This window comes from Lepisosteus platostomus, chromosome 17 (assembly GCF_059453375.1).
Source record: "Lepisosteus platostomus isolate fLepPlt1 chromosome 17, fLepPlt1.hap1, whole genome shotgun sequence".
In the NCBI taxonomy this organism is placed as follows: Eukaryota; Metazoa; Chordata; class Actinopteri; order Semionotiformes; family Lepisosteidae; genus Lepisosteus; species Lepisosteus platostomus.
In genome coordinates this window covers 7,856,091-7,882,026 of record NC_142627.1, presented here as the reverse complement: position 1 = coordinate 7,882,026, position 25,936 = coordinate 7,856,091, and the positions used below count along the sequence as shown (strand labels likewise).

The 25,936-nt window shown below is 43.0% G+C and overlaps 1 protein-coding gene across 8 annotated transcripts in view; it reads right to left on the bottom strand.

The window, feature by feature from the left end:
- mark1 (MAP/microtubule affinity-regulating kinase 1) overlaps positions 1 to 25,936 on the bottom strand; it is a 98,744-nt gene that overhangs the window by 24,221 nt on the left and 48,587 nt on the right. For all 8 annotated transcript variants that reach the window (XM_088610685.1, XM_088610687.1, XM_088610691.1 and 5 more), the window contains exons 4-6: positions 4,213 to 4,261; positions 2,065 to 2,130; positions 1,390 to 1,460 (exon numbers count right to left, since the gene is read on the bottom strand). In XM_088610685.1, coding sequence (XP_088466811.1) covers positions 1,390 to 1,460; positions 2,065 to 2,130; positions 4,213 to 4,261 — 186 coding nt within the window. The remainder of the gene's footprint in view (positions 1 to 1,389; positions 1,461 to 2,064; positions 2,131 to 4,212; positions 4,262 to 25,936) is intronic.

Here is a 25,936-nt window from a genome sequence, read left to right as displayed (position 1 = left end):
AACACTGGTATACCAGTTTGGCATGAAGGGTGCTAGTGAGCAATTCAAAAGTGCAAAGGTACAAAGGTAATGGTATGTTAAAATGCAATATATTAGTGATAACCAGAGATCTGGAAATGTATGGATATATTCAGGATTTAAGGATGACAACTGCAGACACTGCAGAAGAATCCTGAATGTACTGTAGGCTTTGTTCTAACACGTATGGCACAGCGTTGACTGAGATCTGCACACTTATTATCTACTGATGTGCACTGATGCCAACAGCAGCCGCAACCCGGCGCTGTCCGCTCCCTGCCCCTGCCCCAGGGGGACCCCTGTGCAGGACAGGGGCGTCATGCGGTCCGTCTGCCTCATTTATCTCTCGCCTCTTCTCCCAGAGTGTCGGGTTCTGCTGAACGGGTGCAGTGCTTTGGTAGGGCTGCGCCGACAGTGTTATACTCTCCTAACTTAAATGAAACTGAACATGTGGACCCACCCCTTTGAAAACAAAAAAAGGTATTATCAACCAGCCTCTTAGCTTTACAGGCCGCAGTAACAGTAAAACATATAGCGCTTCATATTCCTTGCGTCTTGTGTCTCAAGGACTTATCTTAAAGGTTAACATCACTGACTAATTCACATTTCTGGAGTCTGTTTTCGCAGCCCTAGAGGGGTAGGTAGGTAGGGTCCCCTTTTCAGGCCATAAAGTCCCATGGGGGAATGGGGGGTAAGGGCCACCATATTTCTTGACCATCTGACACTGGTCAGCATCACGGTCTGGCCAGCCTATTAACCCCAGAAGGATTAACCCCCGGTACTCATTTGGAAAGCAGGCTGAGTGAACCTGGGAGCCGTCTGGAAGGAATTAGAGCAAGCTATATCGCTTGCCCCTACCTGGGACTGAACCCGGGACCCTCCGGTCAGGAGCTAGACGCCCTTGCGGTCTGAGCTACCACAGTTCCTCGCAGCACTAGAGCCTGGGGATAATTCTGAAGAGCAAGGAGCTCCCAGCACCTTGGTTCAGAAATCCACATTCTTTGATTACGACCTGAACAATCAGTTTCAGGTTGTAAACAGCAAAAGAAATGTACATTGGACGTTAATGTAATTGATGTAGTTAACTGTAGCTCATTAACAATTTTCGCTCGGTAGTTTTGCACTGTGCTTCTTGTATTATTTCCAGTTCTTAAAATTTTGCACATTTACCTACAGGACACAGTGCCACTTTAAGATTCAATTTCTCTTCATTTTAATAATGCATTAAAGCTAAATTCTCTGTGTACAATCTATATTTACAGAATGGTTATGGGATTTTGAGATTGTATTGTAATCCATGTATAACCATGAGTCACCTTGGTTAATGATGTCGACCAAATAGTAGGAGCAAGTGAAAAACCACCACCTCACCTGACGAAATTTTGCTCTGGCCTCCTTTTCCTTCATCCTCCCATGTGCAACTAAGTAGTCAAACACTTCTCCTGTGAGGGAGAGACATACTTACTGTTACAAGTTACATAAATAACTTGTTAGATATTATTTTCAATATCTATCTGAAGCCATTAAAGGATCAAGGACTGACATGAGGTTACAAGTGCACCTCCAGGACTGAGAAAAATAAGCATTTTCTTAGATTAAATTTAAAAACCAATTAAAATCAGTCAAGGTTACTGGGATACAGGAATGAAGTCCACAATGTGCCTGAATTCCTGGAGTTAAATGGGGTTAAAGTTCCTTTCCAGCCTGCTTTACAACTACCAAGCTCTTGAGCAATAGAGTAAAAATAAATGAATCTTTCTAGCCTGAAGCTATAACCATTACACAGCTTGTCTGGACAGCTTCTCCGGAAGACATTCAACTCTCCTTATGATTACATCCACAGAAATCTGAATCCGATCTAGATCTGAATGTGCTGCACGTTTTCACTTTCCGGTTTATTTTTCCATCCTCAGTCTGCATTCTTAATGATACCGAGAAACAATGTTCAGTACTTATTGTAACTAGTCATTTAGGGGGTTAGAAAGCACCCATTGGTGGCAGGATCTTGCATATCAGTTTACTTTTTGTTGATTAATTTCCACTCACCTCCACTGGCATATTCCATTACTAAATAAAGTGTCTTCTCTGTTTCAATGACCTCAAATAATTTAACTGCAGAGAGAGAAAAACATAATATGAGAGGAAAAAATACACTACAGAATACAAATCTGTAATCTAAAACAGAAAGTAACAGCACAGTTATTGAGATTTTGTACTACAAATGGCCAGTCCAACACAGTTCTTTGCCAATGAAAAATGCCGATCTTTTTGTGACGGGTGTCCATGCTCTGTACACACTGTAGGTTGATTCAGGATTCTCATCATTAACAGGAGTGATCAATAGGCTACTGTGAAAGTCACAGGGTAGTAGCATGCGTGGCCTGCGCTGTACATCTGCGATGCACGCTTCCCGCCAGGCTGCAGAAGTGAGGACTTGTATGATGCTCTCCTATTCCTACCGCAGAGCCTGGAAATCGAGTGTGCCTCTCCACTGGCATCTGAGCCCCAGGTGCCACCTGTCGTCCCACCTCCTCCCACAGACGTTCCCTGGGACAAGTCTGGTGGGTACTGTCACCTTCCAGCACACAAGAAAGCCGTTGCTACATGAGGTGCATGAGATGGTGTGTTTTTTCCTGCTGGGACGCTGTGATGTCGGGATGGGCACCAGGCGAGCTCCAGGGCTTGATCAGTATAAAGCTGTGCCGTCATAACGCCATCATTATAAACAGAGTTCTGCGTGACTCAGACACTCCTGCCAGGCCATCGCGCTCAGACCTCTTCGGCAATCGGTCTGTTGTACACAATTAGTGCATCACTGTGCACATCTGCACGTGTATCCACCACGGGGGTGATGAAAGATAACTCAACTCCACTGCTTGCAAGGCCGTCTGTGGTGTTGCTGCAACACACACAAATATGTATTGATTCTATTGATAAGTGGTGCATATTGGTTCTTTTCTGCCTTTGTCTTTGATTTTCACCCAGTCTGAGATTCAACACTGCCTGTGCCCAGTCAGCTCGCACTAATGAGGTGATTTAGGGCCTATGTAACAGTCAAAGTGGGTCAAGTGTATCAATGTCAGTCAGGAATGATCAATTAGTCAAAACAACAGAACAGAACAAAATACTAAACAGAAGAGTGAAAAGTTTTTCTTCACAGTATACTAGAATTATATTTCACACTTATTCAGCTGTGAGGAAGTGTGCTCGTTCAGCAAGTTTATTTTTCTTAATTTGTAAATCTGCCCACTTTTCAACAGATGCATTTAAATCACACCACTCCCACAAACTGCATTAGTAATCTGGGCATCTTTCTACATTCAATGCATTTATCAAGTCAATTTTAATGTTACACCTTGCAACCATGACTGACACTTTCTGCAGAAGTGTGAAATGCAGTTTTGCCTCACGCTTTAGTAGAATGATGACTGCTCCCTTACAAACAGCAACACTGGAACTGGCCCGTTCTGTCGGGAGCAGGTCTTTCTCACACAAAACCCACTGAATTAATTAATTAATAGAACGATCTCGCAACCTTTAAGCAATATTGTATAAGGTGACGGTCTTGCAGGCAGTGTTGGGGGAGGAAGGGGTTCCCCATTGTCTGCTTTCAGCCTGCCCTCTGTTGCAGCTCAGCCGTGTTACCAGTCGACTGCTCGGTGTCTCTGGAGGTGCTCAGAACCAGAACTCAGAACCTTCACACGGTGTTGTGAAGAAAGCAGGTCCCAGTTTTGAAGATGTGCAAAGAATGTGATCTACCGTGTCTGCGAAACCCAGCTCATCATCTCTCAGCCTTCTCAGCAGATACTTTCTAAAGCTAGCTCACTGATCTGTGTGACAGAAACATGTACAGTACCAGGTTAACTGGACAGTCTCTACCACATATAGTTAAAAAGGACAACCCCTTTTATCTCACAGCAACATACAATTTGTCACCATGGTGTTCTTTACAGTATATAATGAAGTTCCCTGCTTTAATCTGTACTTTGTCTCTCTCCAAGGATGTAAACTGGGTTCTTATTACGTGTTAATAGGTTGTCATGTAGTATGATCAAGGAAGAACTGTGTGGTTCCCCTTTATTGAAGCGTTAAGCTCCTGCCATTTGTTTTCTCAAATTCCCCCACACAGGCAAGGACAAGGAAAACAGAGGTGACCAACATGCATTACATGGAAGAATACAGGTTTGATCCTACCTATATTAGGATGGTTCAAGATCTTCATTATCCTTACTTCCCGAAAGAGCTGTTGAAACAGAAAAACATGCATGAAGTTAAAAAAGCAATCTTCACGAAGCAACCTCTACTACTGTGAATCAGAAAACCTCTGTAATGATGCTCTCAGACCATCTACCTACCACAAGGTGGCTTATCTGAAATATAATGCACTATGGTTTCCTAGCAAGCAGATTAAAACCATGTCTGAGTGCAGCACCAAAACAGCTGGCTAAATAATGACCACTGAATTTTCCTTTTCCAAAGAGTTTATAAACTTTTGAAAAGCAAAATTAAAAGACAGTTTGTGATCTTTAAATACAAAATGTCCATCATTCTGGAAAGAATAACAAACAGCTTTTTCCCCCCCAACATCATCGATGACAACAGCGTTAGTTTTTCTTCCAAGATACTCCTGCTGCGATGTTAAATACACCAGCCCAACCAAAGCCCAGACTGACCCTACCTTTCTAATGTACCATTACATTATGAGTACACCGATTCTAGTGATAAGCAAGGACAATGGATAAACCTGTTTATTTGTAAAAAAGAAAGTCACAATATCCAATATTTTTCCAAAGGCAATGTTTTTTTTTCCGGTATACAGCATGATCTCTCTGCGGGCTGAAATATTTTTTCATGTAGTTGTACAGTAGTATGTAGTTTTTGCAGAGATACAAGACTGAGCCAGTTGACTCTTGCACACTGCAGGGGACTGCTGTGTTTTGAAAGGGCTGCCAGCTGCCACAGCAACACCCCTGTCCACCCTCCCCACGCCTGGAACTCAACCCCAGTGTACCAGACTCAACTGGCCCCTGCATGCAGGAAGGCAGGCCTCTTGAACTCTGTAATGCTACAGCAGGTAAAACAGAAGCTCAAGGAGACCGATTGTGAAACGAAAAACAATGCTGGACTAAAATAGGATTAGCACCAGCTTTGCAGAGTCCTGCCGAGAATGAACCCTGAAAGCTGTGGGCTTTCATTTCGCCAGCACATTAGCAGCAGCTCAGTAGGTCTTAATATTTCTCTAAGTAACCTGCTATGTACATATTTCTTGACATGTTCCTTTATAGCCTACTCTATACAGAGCAACACCGTTCTCTCCAAAACGAGCAAAATAATTGCCCAAACATGAGTAGCCAAAGTGGGCTGAAAGAAAAAAGGATTTTCTCAGATTTCCTCTTAAAATCTTCTCTTAATTATTTCCAGATTTCTTCTTTAAAATACAAAAAGATCTATCATTTAAAATAATCAAAATCCTATTACAATGTGCTAAGAGCTTTCCAAATCAAACCGACACTAATGACAAACTGTTTACAGCAACCTCAATTAAATGACATCTCCACTGACTTGACACATTTTCCCTGCGCACACTGTAAAAAATGACATATGAGAGCCTGAATGTGTTAATACTTCAGGTGCCGCACACAGGATGTGAAATGATCAAATCTCCTGAAAAAAGTGATAAACATGCACAGTGATATATTTAGTTTGCTCATGATACTTTTGTGATCACTGAAAAAAAGTCACCTGCAGATAAACATGGGGATCTCCAGCACAAAGCAGACAATCCAAGAAGCGGGGTGTGTGATCGACCTGAACACTGCAGTTTATGAAGACGATTAGGGGCTTTCTACTCTTCACGCTGCACTCCATTTCAGAAAACCGGCACTATTCTTAACCCCAATGTAAAAAAAACTAGGTAAGTTGTCTCAGGAGAAAGAGATGGCTTTGGAAGACTCAGATGACAAGGACAGAAGAAATAAAAAAGGGAAATGTATTGCAGACTGGAGTTCAAACCCCATTCAAGGTGTGCGAGGTTCATCAAGGTGCCCATCAATCAAAATCACCCACCTGTACTCAATCATCTCCACTTTTGAAGTTGATAGCTTTAAAGAGTTGGAGAGGAGCAGGAGCAGGTTAAAGGGACTGAGCTGAAGGGATGTTGATTGGTGGGGTGTGAATGGTAGGTCTCATTTTTCACCCTAATAAAAAGAGGTGAGTCTAGTCCTGAAACTACCTGCACCGTTCTGCTTGATACCAGGTCTAGCACACACTACTTGCACGGGTTAAACCCCAGCCACCTGGCTGACAAATCTCCCCATCAACTCTTCCTGCTGGAACCATAAGTCAGCATGGAGATGAAAAACGAGAAAATAGAATAAGGTATGAAACCAGCAAGCCATTCTGAGAACTCATAAAAACGACGAGACAGAAAACAAACCACTCTCAATTCATATCGCTACAGATGAAGAAACACCAGATTTTGGATAAGCACATCAATTTTATTGCATGGCCCATTCTCTGGATAAAAGCAGATGCTCACGTCTGGAACACTGTGTGCCATGCAGTACCAAATACAAATGACGCTGCCTGCGTGAAAGGACAGTGCTGCAGGATTGATGAAGTTTCCTTCTTGCTCTGGCAGCTTCAGCTCAGAACAGCAGTATTTGCTCTGCTCTGATTGAGGAGAGACACAGAGCAGTAAAAAGCCATGTGAGGCTGACGTGGCGATGTCCCAAGACACCCACCTCCTGGATTTTAACATTGAGCAACTTATTTCAGCTTGGAGCAAGAGGTCTTCTTGTACAGCATTCACCCCCAAGGCAGAAGGGGGTGCGATGGCTGAGGGATGATATCCAATACTTTGTATTTTCAAGCAAGTGCACATTAGTGTGGGGCTCTGTCTTTTCTGAAGCTGCTGCTGGAATGGTTGACTGGTTGAACAGGGAAACCACATCAGATAGAGCAGATGTTCACCTGTAAAACATGCAATGGTGTGCAGGCTTCAAACATGAATGAAACCACCAGCTTTGAAAAATCGCTCAGTTTTAGTTTCAAATACTGTGACGTGATTCAAGTGAGCCGTAAAAATCCCTTGAGTACAGTAGCTGGATTTATGATGAAATAACAGACAAACTATGGTGGGAGAATCTTTGTGGCAGATTACCTAAATGGATGCAAGCAGTTCCTAAAGGCACTATTATAGTATTATCCTAATTAAAGTGGCCAATACACAATATAATACAGACAAGTGTCTAGCAGGACGAGTTGAAAGGTACTCATCAGATGAAGATGATAGTGGGATAAGACAAGGAATGGGAAATGTTCACAATTTTGAAATCCATTAAAGAAAATGATTTCTCAGAAGTTTTTTTCCTGCCTGTTCTTGAGTTTTCATGGAGTACACTAAAATGGTTCTGAAATGGACAAAACATGTTGACTTTCACACTGACAGAGCGAGAGCTGGGAGACGTACAGCTCACTGGAACAGAATTCAAGGCCCACTTCCCTGAGGCTCAGCTTCAGAAAAATACAACCTTTGGCACAGCATAAACCTGTTAATGAAACTGAGGTTTCAATGTCTTTGGTGAGGAATAAAATGCATCTCAGAAGGCACTGCTGTGCGCGCTCTCACTGCACAGGGTACGGCCCTTTCATTTCTCCCTGTCACCAGCAAATTAAAGGCTTGCTCACCTGGGCCCTTACAAAAACCTGTTAAAGCCACACTGTCACCATTCCCACCTGACAACTGATCCTAAAACCTGTGGAACCATAAAATATCCAGTAGAAATCAAACAACAACCCCCCCGTGTATTTATTACTGGTGGGGAGAAAAACAAAGTCTCGTTAATTTCATTTATTGCACAAAACTTCATATTTCACTTAATGTCAGCCATTGCAAATTTAAATGTGACACACAGCTACACTTTCTTTGCATTCCCAGGAATCTTACAAGGTTAACAGACTGCACAAGTGAAACAGCCTGATCAAACGTTAATGGACTTTTCTTTACTGTAAACACTCCCACTTTTAATTATATTAATCATACTAGATGAGATTATCCTGAAAATGTATGCAATCCCATTTGTAAACACCCCATTTCTTCACTTTAAAATGTCATGGACACTTAGTCTTTTATATTAATATATTTTAGTCACCTTACATGACTTGTTGGTATAAGCCTACCTCACTAGGCGCAAATAAATCTGCTTTAATTATGTTTCTGTGTTGTAAGAGGCTTAAACCAGGCCTTGTCAATCAATAGCAGGACCCCTCAGTGGGCAGAACTAAACTTCAACTTTCAACTTTGAAAACGCTTTTCAAAATGTTGCCCCTTCTTACTGGTAACCGAAAAGGTGAGGTGAAGGTGTGAGTCCTGTCTTTTTGTTTTGGCACTAATACACCCCGAGCGCCTGCGTGACACAGGGAGCACAGCGCTGAAGGTTTACTGCACTGCAGGCAAACAGCAGGTTTTAGAGGGAAGCAAGAAAAACAATCACATCTGTCACATCACAGAGAAGCCACCCTCCACAGCACAGATTCCAGACAGAACAGAGCTTTGAGTTTCTCATTATCTACTGAAAGGCTTTTGCTGCATACGCCTTAGTGGAGATGATACACCCATCGAAACTTTAAAAAGAAGGCATTATTTAATTCACAAAAAAGAGGCCTGGGAGCACAAGCCTTTAAAAACGACGCCATAACTAAGACAGTCAGAAGAGAGCGTTATGTGCTCTCTTCAACATGAGCAGATTGGCTTTTCATGACCTGTCGTTTTACAGACATTTTGGCCTCGGCAACACGCCTGTGAATCAACAAGCACAGTTAACATATGCTTCGGCCCTCCCTCACCCATCACGTTGCCAGCAGACTCCGACACCAGCGCACCCCTGCGCTCAGTTCACTCTCCGACGGACAGGAAGCGTCTCGTTGTCTCAGCTCACAGAGGGGGAATATTTCAGCGCCAAACGCTGCTGATCAAACCCAGAGTGACAGGGCTGCATATTAGATCCCACTGCAAATGGAACGCGAGTCATTTGCTTCAGTCCACATGAGCTCCAGGAACATGACATTTGTTCCCAGAAGCACTGCCACAGACTCACACAATAACGTCACTCCCACAGGACACAAAACATGCACACAGCTTAAAGAGGTGTGCTACTTGTAACATTTTCTATAATAAGATTCACTAAGGAACATAAAATTTCTCTAGACTCTCACTGCACAAGTCCAACGTTGAATCCTGAAAAACATTTCTGCGAAATTATCAGGAAGCTCATTTTACTGCTGCAAAGAGCACAACCTTCTGCGATTAACCTACAAATACAACAGCAGCAATGAGTACCCCTAAAGAACCCCCAGATCAAAAAACTACACACTACTGAACGTTTGTTTATGGTGCTCGCATGAGTTCCAGGGAAACAAGGAGGGGGAAAGAGGGGAAAAAGAAAAGCAAGGCCACAAGGGCATTCACTCATCTAATTAAGTGCAAAAAATATCAAGGCTGGTAAAGCTGCAGAACAAGGACACAATACTCTCCAGGAACTAAAACTTTCAAGTTCAAGCGCAATATCCACTTGTTCAAAATCTTCCTATATTCCTGTATACAAGAGCAGCACTTAAAATGGCACCTCTGTGTTCAGAACGGAAGGAACACAGATGAACTCAAGTTTAATTATAACAGATGTTCATTTCATCCCACTTTATTTTCCTCTTTTCCTCTGTTTTTCCTGTTATTTTTAGTCTTGTGCTCCAAACCGTACTTGTCCATGTCTGACAAGGTAGGTTACACACCACCATTACTGCCCTTTCACATGCTGCAGGGGTCCCTTTCAGGCTCAGGACTGGCTGGTGTCTTTCTGACATCTTATTTGCACACAGCAGGACTCACTTTGACTCCAGGACAGCCTTGTGTTTTCTGGCTTTTGTTTCAATCTGAGAAGTCAATTAAACAATTAACCTAATTATTTAAATAGTCATATATGTGATTTTTTGGAAGGTCTGTTAACATACATTACTTAAACCATTCACTACATTAAAGGCCGATACTACAACACCTCAGAAAACTGCTTACCATTATTGGAGTTTCACAGTGAATTCTTTAATTACACCAACCACGTACCTTATAGTTCAGGTGAAACAAAACCAGAACACATTAGACCTCCCCAGAATTTGAGCAATAATTTGATAAATACAAAGCAGTGGTGAACAACTCCAGCCCTAGAGGTCTGCAGTGTCTGTAGGTTTTAGATCCGACTCTGCTCTTAATGACCTCATTGAGCTGATCGTGAGCTAAAGAGCAAGAGAAGTGCTGTCTAATTTCAGACTGGATATACAGTAAGCATGCATATTTCCATGTCTTTAGCATTGAATCCACTGCCTGGATTCAAAATACACAGTAGGAGACAGCATACTGGATGTCACACTATGAATTAAACCTTCAGCAATAAATACCACTTGACATGTATATCACCAGCAGACTGAGCCCCCCGGCCGTCTGACCTCAGCTGATCTCTGATGCTAAGGAACACTGTGCTTGTTTATAGATGGCACATGAAAGAAGACCACACTGCTGGTGGACATGCATGGGGTAGTCTTCGCTCTGGACCTGGAAATCCAAGCCTTGGCCTAATACACTGAGCTCTGCTGCCCATTAGACGACACCTGAAACTAAGGTCCTGACCACACTGAGGGCATTAACGACCCTCTGTCCCTCTGGGGTTGTGGTGGACACAAGTAAGATGATACAGAGTACAGCTCGTGCTATACCACATCACCCAGCATTCCGTTTGTGATGTGAGCACTTGAGGGCAGTGGGGGCCCAGTGAGGAAGGGATTACAGTGAACAGAATTATAAGATAAGATCAGATCACTTTATTGGCTATATACAATTTCTTGCATTAAGAATTCGTCTTTTCGCATACCCCAGCTTGCTCTCCATGAAACACACAGACGGGGGGGAAGCTCAGAGCCCAGGGTCAGCCATTTATACGGCACCCCTGGAGCAGTTGGGGTTTAGGCCCTGCTCAGGGGCCCAACGGATTAGGATTCCTTCTCAGGATTTGATCTGGCAACCTTCCAGCCACAGGCGCAGATCCTGAGCCACAGAGCCACCGCCCCACCCCGAGCTATTGATCAGCACAGCAAGAAATGAAGAGAAGTGTTTAAACTCCAGGTAATAAACAGCAAGTCATAACGGAATCCCCATCCCAAACGAGTAACTGCAGCAGGTAGACCTCATTGTTACCATGCTGTGGATAAAACCTAAAATTGGCTTTCCCCTGCAAAACCAAATTAAACTGCAATCCTCTATTTATTTAGCTGAACTGACCAGTGCTCAGCAAGGCATTGGCTGTCAACCCACTGAACTTCTTCAGAACAAATAGGGAAACACAAAAAACAGACGGTACAACAGGCATCTATGTGGAAGTGCATTTAAAACCAAGAACAGGAGGAGCTGTTTTACCCAGAGGACTGGGGGAATATGGAACAAGCTTGCTGGCCAAGTTGTTGGAGCCCATCCTCTGGTTTCCCTCAAGAAACAGCTAGAAGAGATCCTTGATTCAAGAAGCTCGACGAAAAGGGTGCGATAGAAACTAGAGGGGACCATTCGGCCTCACTGCTATTGCGAGTTTGACAAAGGTATGCACCGGAGTGTATTAGGAAATCCATATGGTGAATGTCAGCAGCACATCACAGGCATGGCTGTAAGCCCACCTGGCTCAGTAGCTAACAGCTTATTGATCCAAGGACCTCATCCTTGAAGGATTCAGGGAATGTGCTTCGACAGCATCTTAGAAACATGCTCATTGTCAGATCCCCCCCGTGCAGTTCAGCACACTAAAGGCTAAAAGGTTCAGAAGTTCTGCGCCCATCTCATTCTGCATTTTGGAAAAGGGTCTTTGTTAGTTGTAACTGAAAAACACAGAATCATTATTTGATTCATTCAATTATATTTACACCTTGCAGTTTTTTAAAAGGTTCTCTTTTGTGCGATACGTATTGGATTTCTATACATTTTGTTTAAAAAACATCAGGGTCATAAAGCACACATAGTGCTGAAATATGTACCGTACGTTTGCAGACATCTTTTAATATTCTTCCAGAGGGGAATTAAGAAATCTCTGCATAGAAGCTACTCCAAAACCCTCATCCTTTATTTGCCCCTGATAACACACATAATACATGTATACAGCACTTAACATACTGTACATATACGTCAGTAATCTCTTGTTGTCTTTGGCATGATGACACGGCTTAGTAGGTGATAATTATATTTGCACCCATTTAGGCAGCTGGATAACACTGCAGTGTCTGACCTGCGATTTGAACCCTGAGCCCTCCAGTGAAAAGCTGAGAACCCCTCACCTTGGCCCACCATGCTGCCTCTGCAGGGCTCCACAGAGCCCTTGAAGCTGAACCTGGAACCTCTGTAAATACCCCTTCGCAGACCTCCCCTGATTTTAATTCAGCACCAGTATTACTCTCCAGAGATAGGCCAGTGGTGCAAGGCAACCTCATTTTTAGCACTGCTGTACAGATAAGTCTATTAAGGAGGGGAGGGAGTGGGGTGGCTGGGGTTATAGAGTAACTGGAGTTGTGCTCTCACTATGGAAAAACCGCTAAACACAAACAGCTTTTTTAAACTGCTCTGCTGAGAATAAAACGTGCAAGTTACTGAGTGGAAAAGTGGAATCGTCGATCCTCCCTTGAACATGAACAGTGCTCGCTGCCAGTTTGTGTCAGAGGGGGAGGAAGTGGAATGAGAAAGGTCAAGGCTTTCAATTCAAATGTTTTTTTCTTATGCAAAATCGTATACCACTGTTTTAAGGGGGCTCATGGGCAATTAATTAATATCAATTAGTTGAAGCTGCCAAGAGAAACAGATTCAACTGCTTTGTTTACAGTTTTCAGGGAAAAATGCAAGGAAACTAATTTGCTTCATATCAGTTGCACGGCAGCTGCAATGACTTCTATTAATAAGTGGGAAGAGATAGAGATGTGTGGGTGGCATCTATAAGAAGAGCTGAGAGACCCTGATTCTCTGTGTTCCTGCAGGTACAATGGATCCATGTGCAGTGTCTTCTTATCTGTGGCAGAAATCCAGACTCCCACTGAGCCACAGCAGAGGCCATTAGATAAACCCTGGTGCTTTACACAGGGACCCGTGAATGCACTGATCACATCTGCTCACATGCAATTGGCACAAAATGCCTAAAATAAGCTTTGTGACTGGCAAGACTTCTCAACGTTTGGCTCTGCACTTTCCAGTACCACTGAAAATCTTCCTTAAAATACTCCTGTTGTACTAGACCTTCTTCTCACATCCACGAGTCTGTAGGCAAAAAGACTCCATTACCACTGTATTAAGATCCACCTCTGTGCTTTATATTATAATACTTTAGTTTGGGTCCAAATAGGCAATTTTATGCTACTAGGTTTGCAGTACAGTGTTAAATACTGTGGGTATGAACATCAAGCCTTTACTTAATATGTTCAGTGGACTGCAGCTACTTGTGAAAACAGCAGGATGATCATCTCCTCAAGACAAGTAAAAGGAGTGAAGCTTACTTCCAGTGCAGGTTTTGTAGGAGTCATAAAGCCCTCCCAAAAGACCTATCCTTTACCAGTTTTTTTTTAAGCTGGTCCACTTTACCACAAATAAAAATACCACAAATGCTTTTTAAACTGTGCTTTAACCAGGCCTAAAACGCAAAGACTCAACAGAACACACACACCTTTCACTCCACTAATGCACCAGAGATTTAGTCTAGTCCAGGAATGGGACAGGCTTGGTTCTGGTGTGCCATCAATTTGCAATGACTACAGATCTATTGATCCAAAAGAAAATCCAAAGATGAAAAGGCATAAGCTAGAACCCTCTGCTGACTTCTTGCGTTCAGCAGCTTGTACACATGTATGTCTCTACTGTTCATTCCTGTTAATTGGGATAATTTGATCTGAAAGAAGCTTGGGAGGACTAAGAATGGATCGATGCTGCTTCTCCCAGCCAGTTCCCATACTGCACAGCTGGAACAAGCATACTGGGTGCAGCTCCGAAAGACTCACAGATGGTACCTGGAACACGGAGGACCGCAGGGGCATTAAGTGATGCAAGAGGAAAGTGCCTTACCTCTACACCAACTACTGGAGACAACGTTTCTTCTCAATCAAGAGACCTCGCAATGGAAATCATTTGTAAGCTTTCCAAAGGGTGTCACAAGGGTGTCACATTTGTAGGTGAACTATAGCTAAAGTGCAGAACATATAGATTTGAGGAAAACAGAAAAACTCATCTCAAAACCCAAGGCAAGTCTGGCTGACTTTCAGACGAGTGGAGTTTTTTAACCATGTCCAGGGTGTGTTATATCCAGAAGTGTCAATATACACATAGGGCACACAAGGCTGTAAAGTCTCATTTACAGCACGACACACGTTATCTTCCTAAAAATTACTTTCTCTTATATCAAGATAATGTTTTAAAGCTTTTATTGAATTTTGGGAAGAAATCAGCCAAGGTGTAAGGGCTATCAAAAACAGACAAGTCACAGTAGGAGTCGCCAATTTCCACTGCGCAGTTCATTCGAGCCCCTTTCACATGGAGGGAAGAAAAAAAAAATCACTTTTGTCTTGAAATTGCTCTGTTAGGTAATACCCAGGTTCCTTTTGAATTCGTCTTCATTGAAAGTCATTTCAGCGATAGCAAAGTGTTTAATAACAGCCATTATCTCAGTCCTCTACAGAGCTGATCGCTGGTTCACTGAAGGCAGTCGGCACTTCTTATCTCCTTGAAGTGATCTGGGTCCGCTTCACCCAGAGAACCCAGAGCAATTATCTTTCTGCCCACACTGCCTACCGTTATACAACACATGGAACCTCTGGAAGAGGGAACACTACGGAGAATCCTGCCTATTCACAAGATGAAAATGAGATGCTGGGCTGCACTATTGTCATAAAAGAACAGGCCTTTCCTACGGTGCTTTTCCTTCACACAGCTCTACAATGGGGCTATAAATACCTGCTTGCACACAGAGGGACAGCCCTGGAGCGAGGACACACCGGTTCTGCAGCGGCTCCTCGAAACGCGCTGAGCGTTTGAGGAGTGGCACCCCCCGCAGGGCGCAGGCTCAGCATGAGCAGCCCTGGCTCCAGCCGCACGGCCAGGTCACCCTGCTGACATGGACAGACACAGAGCGTACATGCTGCCCCATTCCCCACAGGGACCTCTTCAGGAACGAGGCGAGGCTGCTTTGAAAACCGAACACTGTGCTGCTGCATGAAACCGCTTGCAGCTCTGTAAGCAACAGCGCAGTTCAGTCGTGCCACCTCCTTCCACCTTGTGGACCAGACCCCCTGCTCTAGAACTCTGCTACTTCAAGGCTGGAGTGACCCTCAGGAAAACCTCCTCATTGCTCACGTCATGGGTCACATTTGCAAAATCTTAAGAAGAAAATGGCAAGCTTTTTTTTTTTCTGTCCATTTTTGTAGCAGGCCAGAAACAGCACTTGGTAATCAAACATGTTGAAAACCATAAGCAAATCCTACGGACAAAAGCAGAGGACAGGAACAGTCTCAGTTAATCCAAAGGCCTTAACGAGACAAGAAATTGGTTTTTGCCCCCGCCAGCTACTTGAGTGAGAGTGGTAAACCATCCGCCGAGTCTAGGAAGATGATGTTTTGCCGAAGGAGAGGAACAGGGTGACCTTGTCAGTGATTCTCCGAGAGGAAGGTGACAGGAACAATACTGCAGTAACTGCAGAAATTGTGATGACCCTTAGGAAAAAAAAACTAAGACTGTAAGAAAGCGGTTTTGCTCTAGTGACCAAGTCCACACTGGACCCTGTAACAAATTCAAAGTACCCGACAGTTAAGGTCAGCTCTTTTTATTGAAGTTTTACAAGGGGGGACAATTCCTCAGGATAAACAACCGAAAAAAGTTTCAAAGTTATAAATCCCCCCAAACTACTGGCCCTACAGTACATACCCGCCCACCCTAAACCACAGGGCCTAAGAAATGCATAAAAAGGGTAATAAACATTAACACTTGAAAAGGAATGATTTCCGTAGCTTTCTTCACCATCTTATTTATGACGTAATGTCTCTTTAATGGCTGGAATTATAATTAAGTGAAACTCAACTCTACTGCATGTGTCCCACACTCTTTTCTTTGATTCCTATTGTCTGTGGCTTCAGTCTGCTTCTCAAGATTCACCAATACTTTCTGCCATAGGAGCCTCTTATCCACTGATGACACACAACCTCTGAGATACAAGCCTTTTTCACTGAATTAGTTACTGGGCTGCATAAATGCTTGAATACGTGGCAATAAACGGGCACAAAAAAGATGTGGAAAAAGAAAGGAACCCAAGTCATTGATATGTACAGCTATTTTAATCCCTCTAGGGCTAAGGGTCCATTTATAAATGTCTTCTAAAATTCTGATGACTTAAAAGAAAAAAAATCCAACATGCATTTTTTATTTCCTTAGAAAACGTATAAAAATGTTCTTTTAAGACCACTGTGTAATGGCCACTGCCCACTGCAATATTTGTAAAACTAGAAACATGCAATCCACTCCTGTAGAAAAGCAGAGGTAATCGGAAAACCACGGAATCCTCCGAAAAAGGTCCCATTTCTTTAACGGAAGCCCGTGCCCGTTGTCCATCCCAAACAAGTAAGCAGGCAACTAAAATCACGCCAAGCCAGATCAGCTTGCTGAATGATGCCGGTTAAAGTAAAATGTGGAATCGAAAGACATACAGTACAGCATGGTTTTAGTTGCATCTATAATAATCTGTAGGGTGCATTTTTTCCCTTGATGCCTGGGATTATGTCGAGAGCAGTTTCACAGATAGTGAGGTTATGCTAAGACGGCCGAAAGTGAGGGACTGCAAGCGTAGACGCACTGAAATCTCCACCTGCCCTTTGACCTCCGGGAGTTGCTGTGCTTGACCCTTCAAGCACAGAGAACCTCGGGGCTTGCAGATATTTATGCGATACAGAGAAGACTCTAATACACTGGAACAGGGACCTTAGCCCGGATTCTGCCTGGTGGCTCAAAGCCCAGGCAGGCCGATGGGAAAACACTTCACTAAACGATTTTTCACGCCTTACCCAGTGCCACACCTGTAGCCATGTCATTTGAAAAACGTTTCTTGGCCATACAGGTTATGATGTGCGGAAAAGTGCCTTCAAGCTCCGATTGCAAACCTCAATTACCCCGAGCAATTCTGAACTACTGCCGAGTTTACATTTGTGGGAGGCAATTATAAAGGTCTTTGTTGCCTCGAGAAAATGTAAGCATGCCCTTTATCTTTATATCAAATGAAAGAGAGATGGCTCAGCAGAGGAAGACGGGGTCACCTAGGCTTTGTCAAGAGCACAGCTTATTGTACATCCAGATCCTGAAAAGCAGATTAAGGAGGACAATCACAAGATCATTGTGAATGCATCTGCTCATCGTAATAATGCTGCCGAACAACTGTAAGGAAGTGTCTATTTGAGTGATGGTGATTTATCCATGGTCAGGGCCAATGAACTGAACAACGGGAAGCCAGTTCCGTCCATCATCACAGGCCCAGCTCATCATGGAAATTAGGATGCACCAGCTAAAATGTCATGAATATTTCAGGGACAGAAAACAAGCCAAATCCAAAGACTGTGAACAAATATTCATAAGGATGGGCTTTGTACCACCTGCAAGGGCTAGGTATGGAACTGCAGTGTCCCTGGCTCATTCACTGAGCTGAAACATCACTGCAGAGGAGCTGATCGCTCATGCTTAGAATTACCCCAGAGTCATTCCCCACACACACACGCTATAGAAACATGTAATTCTCCTTCGCAAGCTGAGAAAAAATGTGCACCTGTTTAGATCTGAAACTTAAAGTGTGGAGAAATAGATGAAAACAAACCCTAAACAACAGAGAAAGCCATCTCACCTCGGTCAGTCTTAAACAGGACAGAATGCCAAGGCCATCTATTAAAAGACAAAGCTGTCCACTGTCTTCTCTCTCCCCAAACATTAAGTAATGTCCTCATTAACTCTGGGGATCCTGTGCTGTGTCAGCTACCAATGGAGCAAACACAATCAACAGCTAATAATATAATAAACACTTAGATTGGTGTAGTTTCTCCCCTCTTATGTCTTCAAGGAAAAAACACAACAAATAAGAAGTTATAAAAATAAAACAAAATACTTAAGGTCAAATTCTTGGCCCTTGAGAGAAGTACGATCTTCATATGTAATTATTTTTATTATTTAGCCAATAGAATTGATTTTTGTCTGGGAGACTGTAGAGAAGCTGAGCCACTGAGTGTTGAACAGAGACAGCTGCAAGCTGCACATTAACCAGACTATATGGCAGCAGCAGACAGGGCGATCAGCATTAGAATGTTGCTTTCCCTACAAGTGAGCATTCCTGGGTGAGCAGCCTATCGAAATGCAACTTGTAATAGCATGTTACAAGCCGAACTGTGGAAATTATTTTAAAAAAGCAATTCTCAAATCAACTTTGCTGCAAAATATGGAAATCAAAGCATCACTGTCCTTTAGGATGAGCTAACATCATCCATCACTCACTTCAGCCACCAAATTAAACCTGCACATCCTTGTACCTCCTCCTTTTCAAGCCCATTTCCGGGTAAAATTAGACAGTAAAGCCCTTCAGTCGTCTCAATTGTCACAGATTCCACGATTGTGCAAGCTACTGTACAACTGTGCACATTCTGAAAGTTTAGAAGGCACCCAGGTGCAGTACTATTAAAATACAAAGAAGCATTAAAGAACAGATTACAAATTTCTGCAAGCACACACAAAAGAGGTGGAAGAATGCATGTAGACTGGTGAAAAAACACAAAACAAACACATTGAAAAGCTGTGAGCGGACTGATTTCTTTCTGCCTCTTTGGGTCAAACTAATCAGCCAGGTCCATCTTCTGATTTTGTAAATATTGCATGACAAGGAAAAGACAAGTCCTTCTGTTTCACAGCCAGAGTGAAGTTATGGCCGTATTGGTGGTTACTGTTGGTTGTCCATGAAAAGTTTGGCACTCTTGGTTTACATCTGAAAAATAGAAGGTTGCCTCTCCAGTTAGACGAGTTGCATAAAAAAAGGAACAAACACAATAGCACGGGAAGTGAGATTCTGTTCCAAGCCTGGTAGAAAATAATAACTCATTGTCCAGGTTCACTTCACTGCCTCTTTGGAACACTTGATGGAAGGCGTACCAAAATCCTGCGAAGGACAAATACAGTCTTACTTCCTTTAATCTCAACGGGCTGATCAGACCGAGCGAGGCACCAACGGAAAGGAAGTCCCGGAGTTCCTAGGTCCTGAATGTTCTGAACCATCCATACAGAAGAGACCATCTTTCAAGACATACAGTACATGAGAGATCTTCCAATTGAACGTTACTGGTAGCCAGATATGGATGATACCAACAGCCTTTTTTAATTTGTAGTTTCCTCTCTTCGCGCCATGAATGTGAATCGGCTAACTTCTACCCAAATCACCTTTTCCTGGGGAGCAGCTGTAGTGTGTGTTTGCTTTCAAACAGCGGGGGAGCAAACCGGGGAATGTCAGTCCATTGGGGGAAAAACAGATAAACATGCATTGGTGAACCAAAAACAAAATCCTGATAAACTTATCTTGTAGATTGATCCTTAGATGAGACGCATTATAAACATGTCTTAAAACAAACCTATGCAGCTACGCTCTTTGTAATTTTGACTGAACGATTATAACAGTATATCCCAAGATGACCGTGCTTATTTTTATTTGAAGTAATGGCTGATCATCACACAGCTGAGGAAAATGTTACAAGCCAGACTAAGCTGAATGATTGATCTGGTAATGCAGAGGGAGCCATAATGATTTCTGCTTTGTTACATTTTTTTTTAAATATATTGACATTTTACCTTTTAGCCAATCAGTTTCTGTATCAGAAAGGTAGTCATTTCCTGCCCCCTCTCCCCACTCACAAACTTGACTTGGATGTAATCCTGACACTGCCAGCTACTTCCTAAATCCCTGGACTATAAATCCTTGTTTGGCAATTTCAGCTCAGTCCTGCCTTTTTATCCGATTTCCTACATGTCTAAAAGGTTTTCAGACGCTAGTCAGGTTGGCTCCTTTATGTACGTCTAGCTCTTGCTATAACAGATCGGACTGATGACTTCAAACTCTCAGATCACATCTGGGAAAACTAAAAGCAACAGGGGCTTGAATATGATGCTACGGTAGTGGTCTGCATCAGTCCAAGGCAAGTCAAAATATCGGTTGCAAGTCAAGACTTTAAATGTTTTTCAAGTGTTTGACAATGTACTAGAAATCCAAAACCATGTACTGCAATTAGACATCTTCTTGGTGTCAAGCACTGTGTTTAGTTTCAACGTGGCAACATCTGCTTAAATATTTGGTGATTAAGGGCAATTACAACACCACTTCATTCAATTTAAAGGAATTCAAAGGAAACTGCAATAATCTCTGCCCACAGACCACCCCCTTGTTATTTAACTGAAGACTGTACTCACCATGCCGGTACTGGGGAAAGTCACTTGTAGAAAAAGGCTTTAGAAAAAGTAACTTTGGAAAGTGTAGAGGAAGATAACCCACTGCAGCTACAAGTGACTTCTGTGAGGGATGACTTGTTTGAAATGAACATTAAATTGGGGGAAAATCATTTTTAAAAAAGCATTGCCAAGATCTACTTGAGTGTAGATTGAGTGTATGGTTACTACGCAAATGAACCCATTGGTTCTTAAATGCAATCTCTTCCACAGCTGACTTGTAATCATAATGGCCACATTCTCCGAGAATGGGCCAGGGGAGAAGACCGCAGGGTCCTTTTCTCCGGGCTGCTCACCATCTTACAGAAGCAAGTCTAAGCAGAAACAGAACCCTGGAAAAGCGTCAAATCTATCCCATCAGTAACACGTTTACTGTTTGTTATTAACAGTTATCATCTTCAGAATAAACAACTGGAAGCATAAAAGAGATGTGTCGTGTTTAATGTACTGTAATAAAAAGGAATGAAAGACAGATCAAGCCCCGAACCAACCTGATATTTAGGTTACCGGCTCACCTGTGCTGAACGTATTTGTTTCACTACAGGACTCCTTGCTACAGCCAATCCTGTAACCCCACAAGTAAATAAGCCAGACAAATGGAAGAGGGAGGTCTGGCAACATGGGAAACAAACAGAAATGCTTTCAATGGCGTTACAAAAGAACACACTTAAATCCCTTCTTAGCTTACGGTTCCAGCTCCTAATATTTTATGACAGTTACTTTCGGTCCTGAGGAGGATTAGACTCTAGGTGTGTGGAGTAAAGACGTTATTGATCCAATAATCACCAGGTTTAGCTCTAATCACAGTAACTGTACCTCTCATCGGCGAGAGGAATTCTTCAGAAGAATCAGAGGTTCTGCTACTTTACAGAGCTTAATCAGCGTAACACCCTAGGCAAGACAGATACAGTACACACACAGGATTAACAGACACATTTTGATGACTGCTGCTGGTAACAAAGCTTAACGAGCTGCCCCTGCGTGGACTTTGTTAAAAAAAAATGCTGGAATACACTCCGAGAGATAGGAAAAATGCACTTTTGGCGTCAAGTCCACAGCAGGGAAAAAGATCCCTTCTATTTATAGCAAGGCATTTTTAAAAACGACAACAACATTCCTTGCTGACACTGACAAGAGTTGTACTTCCTGTATCAGACTCCCAGGTGGAGCTCAACTAATACATCTTAAAACAGTACAGCCCCCTTTCCTCTCCTCGAACCAAGCCTCTCCTCTCTCCAGGACACTCCTTTTCTCCTTCTCGAAAGCTACTCTCTCGATATACCTCTTACACTGCACCCACTTTAAAATCTTAGATTAACAATTGGGTATTGGAGTAACCAGGAATTGCAAATGGTGACCAATACACAGTACAGACATTGGGACATGAATTTGAAGCTATTAGTTTCTTCAAAATTCCCCAATTTTAGCTTGTTTATCAAGCACCGTGCACAAAATCAGGTCTCAGGGGTGCAGTGTAACAATACAGTATATAAAACTAAAACACAGCTCTTTTAAGGTATTTCACAAAAGACTTGTCTTTTGAAACACAGCATTTCAGTCACCTGAAGACCAATCACTGCCCATGTCTTCTCACAGAATGAGTAAGATTTAATGTACGTGAAGATGCCTGCTGAAACCCAGATATTCACTGATCCTCACTGGCTGAGTGCTTGTTGTTTGTGTTCTCAATGAGGTAGTGATTAGCATACCTTCCTCTGAACACGGAGAAGTTACACTCAGCCCATCTAGCTGGTGGGGTTGCTATTACAGTCATATGTTGCTTAGCACTAATTCACCATGGCACTCTTTGGCTAGTAATCTTATTACTCCAAATACAGGTGCTTAACGGCAGAATGAGTGTTTGTCTGTGTTGTGCACACAGACCAGGGGGAGCGCCACTGTAGTTGAGCATCCTGCTACTATCTGTTCTAAAGGGGAGACGCAAACAGCATGCAAGCACTCAGCCAATGAGACTGTGGTATAATACATACTGTACATTAACTGTGCAGTAACAGCCAGGGCTTATTGCCGTCTCTCTCAATCTGTGCACACAGAGCAGTTTTGCTTATTAATATTCCTGTAAGCCACAGCGTGCCCTATCCTGGCAGAGGAGTGAAAGCAGACTGTTGTTAATCTATGCAAGCTCTGAATTAATGATTTGGTGTATCTGAATCTATGTAACTATACAGCAACTTAAAAATAGAACTCCTTTTGGCAAAATTATATCCTGTGATGAAAATACCAGTACTACTGATGCATATGTGTCAGAAATTGTGTTCCCAGGACTGCATCTCCATTGACCCCAGGCTATAAGTGCCCATATTAACACTGAATTCACAGAGCTCTCATTTCTCTGGGACACACCCCCAAACAAAGCAAGGCATCACTACAGCTCAATGATCCAAGGATCCATCCAGCTGCTTGTTGAAAGAAGTCGGGGGAACTGGTTTCCATATCAGTGGGTAGCTTCCTCCATGCTCCCACAATTCTTGAAAAAAGTAAAAGGCTATTCAAAATACGGAAAAAAGTTTAACTCCAGAAAGCTCTGGTATGGTGCAATTACTCCAATTAAATATTTCCGCTGACTAAAATAATCTGAACCTGAAGATAAGGGTAGGACAATCCTGTTTTCTCCTGAAATTAAATTCCACAGGTTCAGGTGATGGAAGTACATGGGTAAAGGGCCATTTCCCCCACTGTTAAATGTAAACCACCAGATCTGAGGACCTGCGGCCAACAGCTTCATATCGAAATGCACCTTGCGCCTGCGGCAGTGAAGGGAGCCTTCAACCAAAGTGCCTCCACTAGAAAAATGACCTTTAAAAAAATTAAAAACCATTTAAAATGACGGATAACTGGCAAATGCAATGCTGTTGAAAACTAATTGGGTTCACACTGCACTAGTGCAAGTTTAATGGAGGCTCACAGGCTTGTACACAGCTATTCTATTGAGTTCATTGAATGGGCTTGATGGAATTGGGCCATTTCATCAGAAATTAACCATCACAGCTGAACAGCCATCAAGATCAGGCTATAGTACTGTCAGTCTACTGTGCTGGGACAGGATTTACTTTCCTCAGCCTTCTGCTATAAGAAGTTTAAAAAAAAAGATGTGTTATTAGTTCAATAATGGGATAGCCCAATCCACATTCCGTGCCAAGAAAAAGATTCCTTGCAATGAAGGCTCTTCCAAAGAATGTTTTGAGCCACAATTATGCCATTGTCTGATAAAGGCACAACTGAAGACAAGTATTAAAAATGTAGTCTCTTTCTAAAACGTTTTTCCACTCAAAGCTTTCAGCTGGCTGTGGAAATAAATGGCCTGACTGGTTCATGTGATCGTCATTAAACTGCCGTGGCTTTAAGCTGTGAGATGCTGCCCGCAGGGGCCTGCATTCAGATACTGTGATGGTTTTTCTTTTTTCAGCCTGATTGCTTGGGGAATGTCTTCTCCATGTGTGGAATCCCCATCCCAGGCAATCCCCTTTAAAAAACAGGGCAATTCCACATGGTTAGAAAATTCCAAACTTCACCCATCCTGTTGGAAACAGAAGTGCAACATTTGCAGTAGTATCCCCACTTGGTCTTCACACTGCCGTATCACACTGCAACTCACAACTGGCAGCCCACTGGAGCTCAGCAGGTGTGAGCCTGGTCAGTACCTGGATGGGAGACCTCCTATACTTTAAAAAGGCGCCGTCCTTTGGATGAGACTTTAAACCGAGGTCCTGACACTCCATGGTTATTAAAAATCCCAGGGTATTTGTCAAAAAGAGTAGGAGTGTTACGCTGGTGTCCTGGCCAAATTTCCCATTGGCCCTTACCAATCATGGCCTCCTAATAATCCTCAGCTCTGAGAGCTGGTGTGTGGGGAGCGTTCTGGAGCACTCTGGCTGCAGTCGCATCTCCAGGTGGGGCTGCACACTGGTGGTGGCGGAGGGGATCCCCATGACCTGTAAAGCACTTTGAGTGGAGTGTCCAGTAATGCACTACATAAGAGTAAGCAATTAATCATTCATCATTATCATCTTCAACTGTGACGCTAGTCCCAGTCTCACTGTCCTGCCCTTGTACAATTTTCCAGCTCCCCTACTCTAGCCTCTACTAAACTTGCAAATATGCAGCTAGTTTTCAAGGAATCTTACGAGTGAGTAGGCGAGGCAAATAAGTCATATTAGAGGAAGACAAACAACCATGTTGTCACAGAATGAATACTTATTTAAGAAAAGGACTTTGGAAATGCCAATGGTGAACTGCCTGTGATTCTATTCTGGTATTAATAAAAAAATCTCATATCGGGATAGAGCCACAAAGACATGCTTAGCGTTTTTCTTCACTATTAAGTGTCCTTAGGAGCGTCACAGTTCCTAAAGTACCAGTGGAACACGGGACAATTAGGTTCAGTCAGAACTGGGTTATAATGCCTACACCAATACATTTACGACTACTGTCCAGTGTTGCCACCAAAACCTGCTCATCTTGTATAACACCCATCCATTATCAATTCTCTGGACTGAGCCGTTAGAGCAGAGGTTTTTAGCACAAGAGTTTCTGGACCCGGCTTAAATTTGAGGGGGTTTGTGACGAACTGGTGTCTCCAGGACGGATCCTCAGCTTGCGTCCTGTGCTTCGGACACAGGCTCCGGATAGCTGCCGTCCTCACCGGGAATAATCAGCTTTCTGATATCAGATGGAACCAAAGGGTCTATGGAAGGAAAAACCTGCCATGAGCTGAAGAGAGCAGGAGCGTACTTTCTCATGTTTCCTTCGTGTTTATCAGAAATCTGCAGAGGGCGAGGCCTCATCTGCTTAGACTTTGCCTTACAGAGATAAAAAAAAAGTTATTGTATCGTCAGTAATCTTTCTGTTTACAGCATCCTGAGGAAGCGACGCAGTCTTTTCAGTAAAATATTATTAGAGTTCCCTTTATGCATTTCAGAGCGGACAGGCATCAGTAAGCTCACCCTGCAATGCAGCAACGCCGAAATTTGCCCTCCCATTTAAATAGCACTGCTCATTTCAGTGACATGGAACCTCTCAGGTCCACCAGAATAATCAGAGACAGTCGCCAATATGTGAAGGAAAGGAGGAACAAACAAGTCATGTTCTCACATGGTAGCATTCAGAAGTTCTTTGCCTGTAGGGTACTGGAGGGTTGAACCTAAAACAGAAAGGTCTCGTAGACAGTACTGGGCTTCAAGAAGCTTGCACCTCTTTTCCTACTTAGACAAATAAGGCAAACAGACCCTAGTGCCAAAAATCTGACATCTACAATCCCTGGAAGAATGAAGCTGTCAGCACTGCATCTTTGATTAACAAAAAATGACAAAAACACATTATAGTAATGCGATC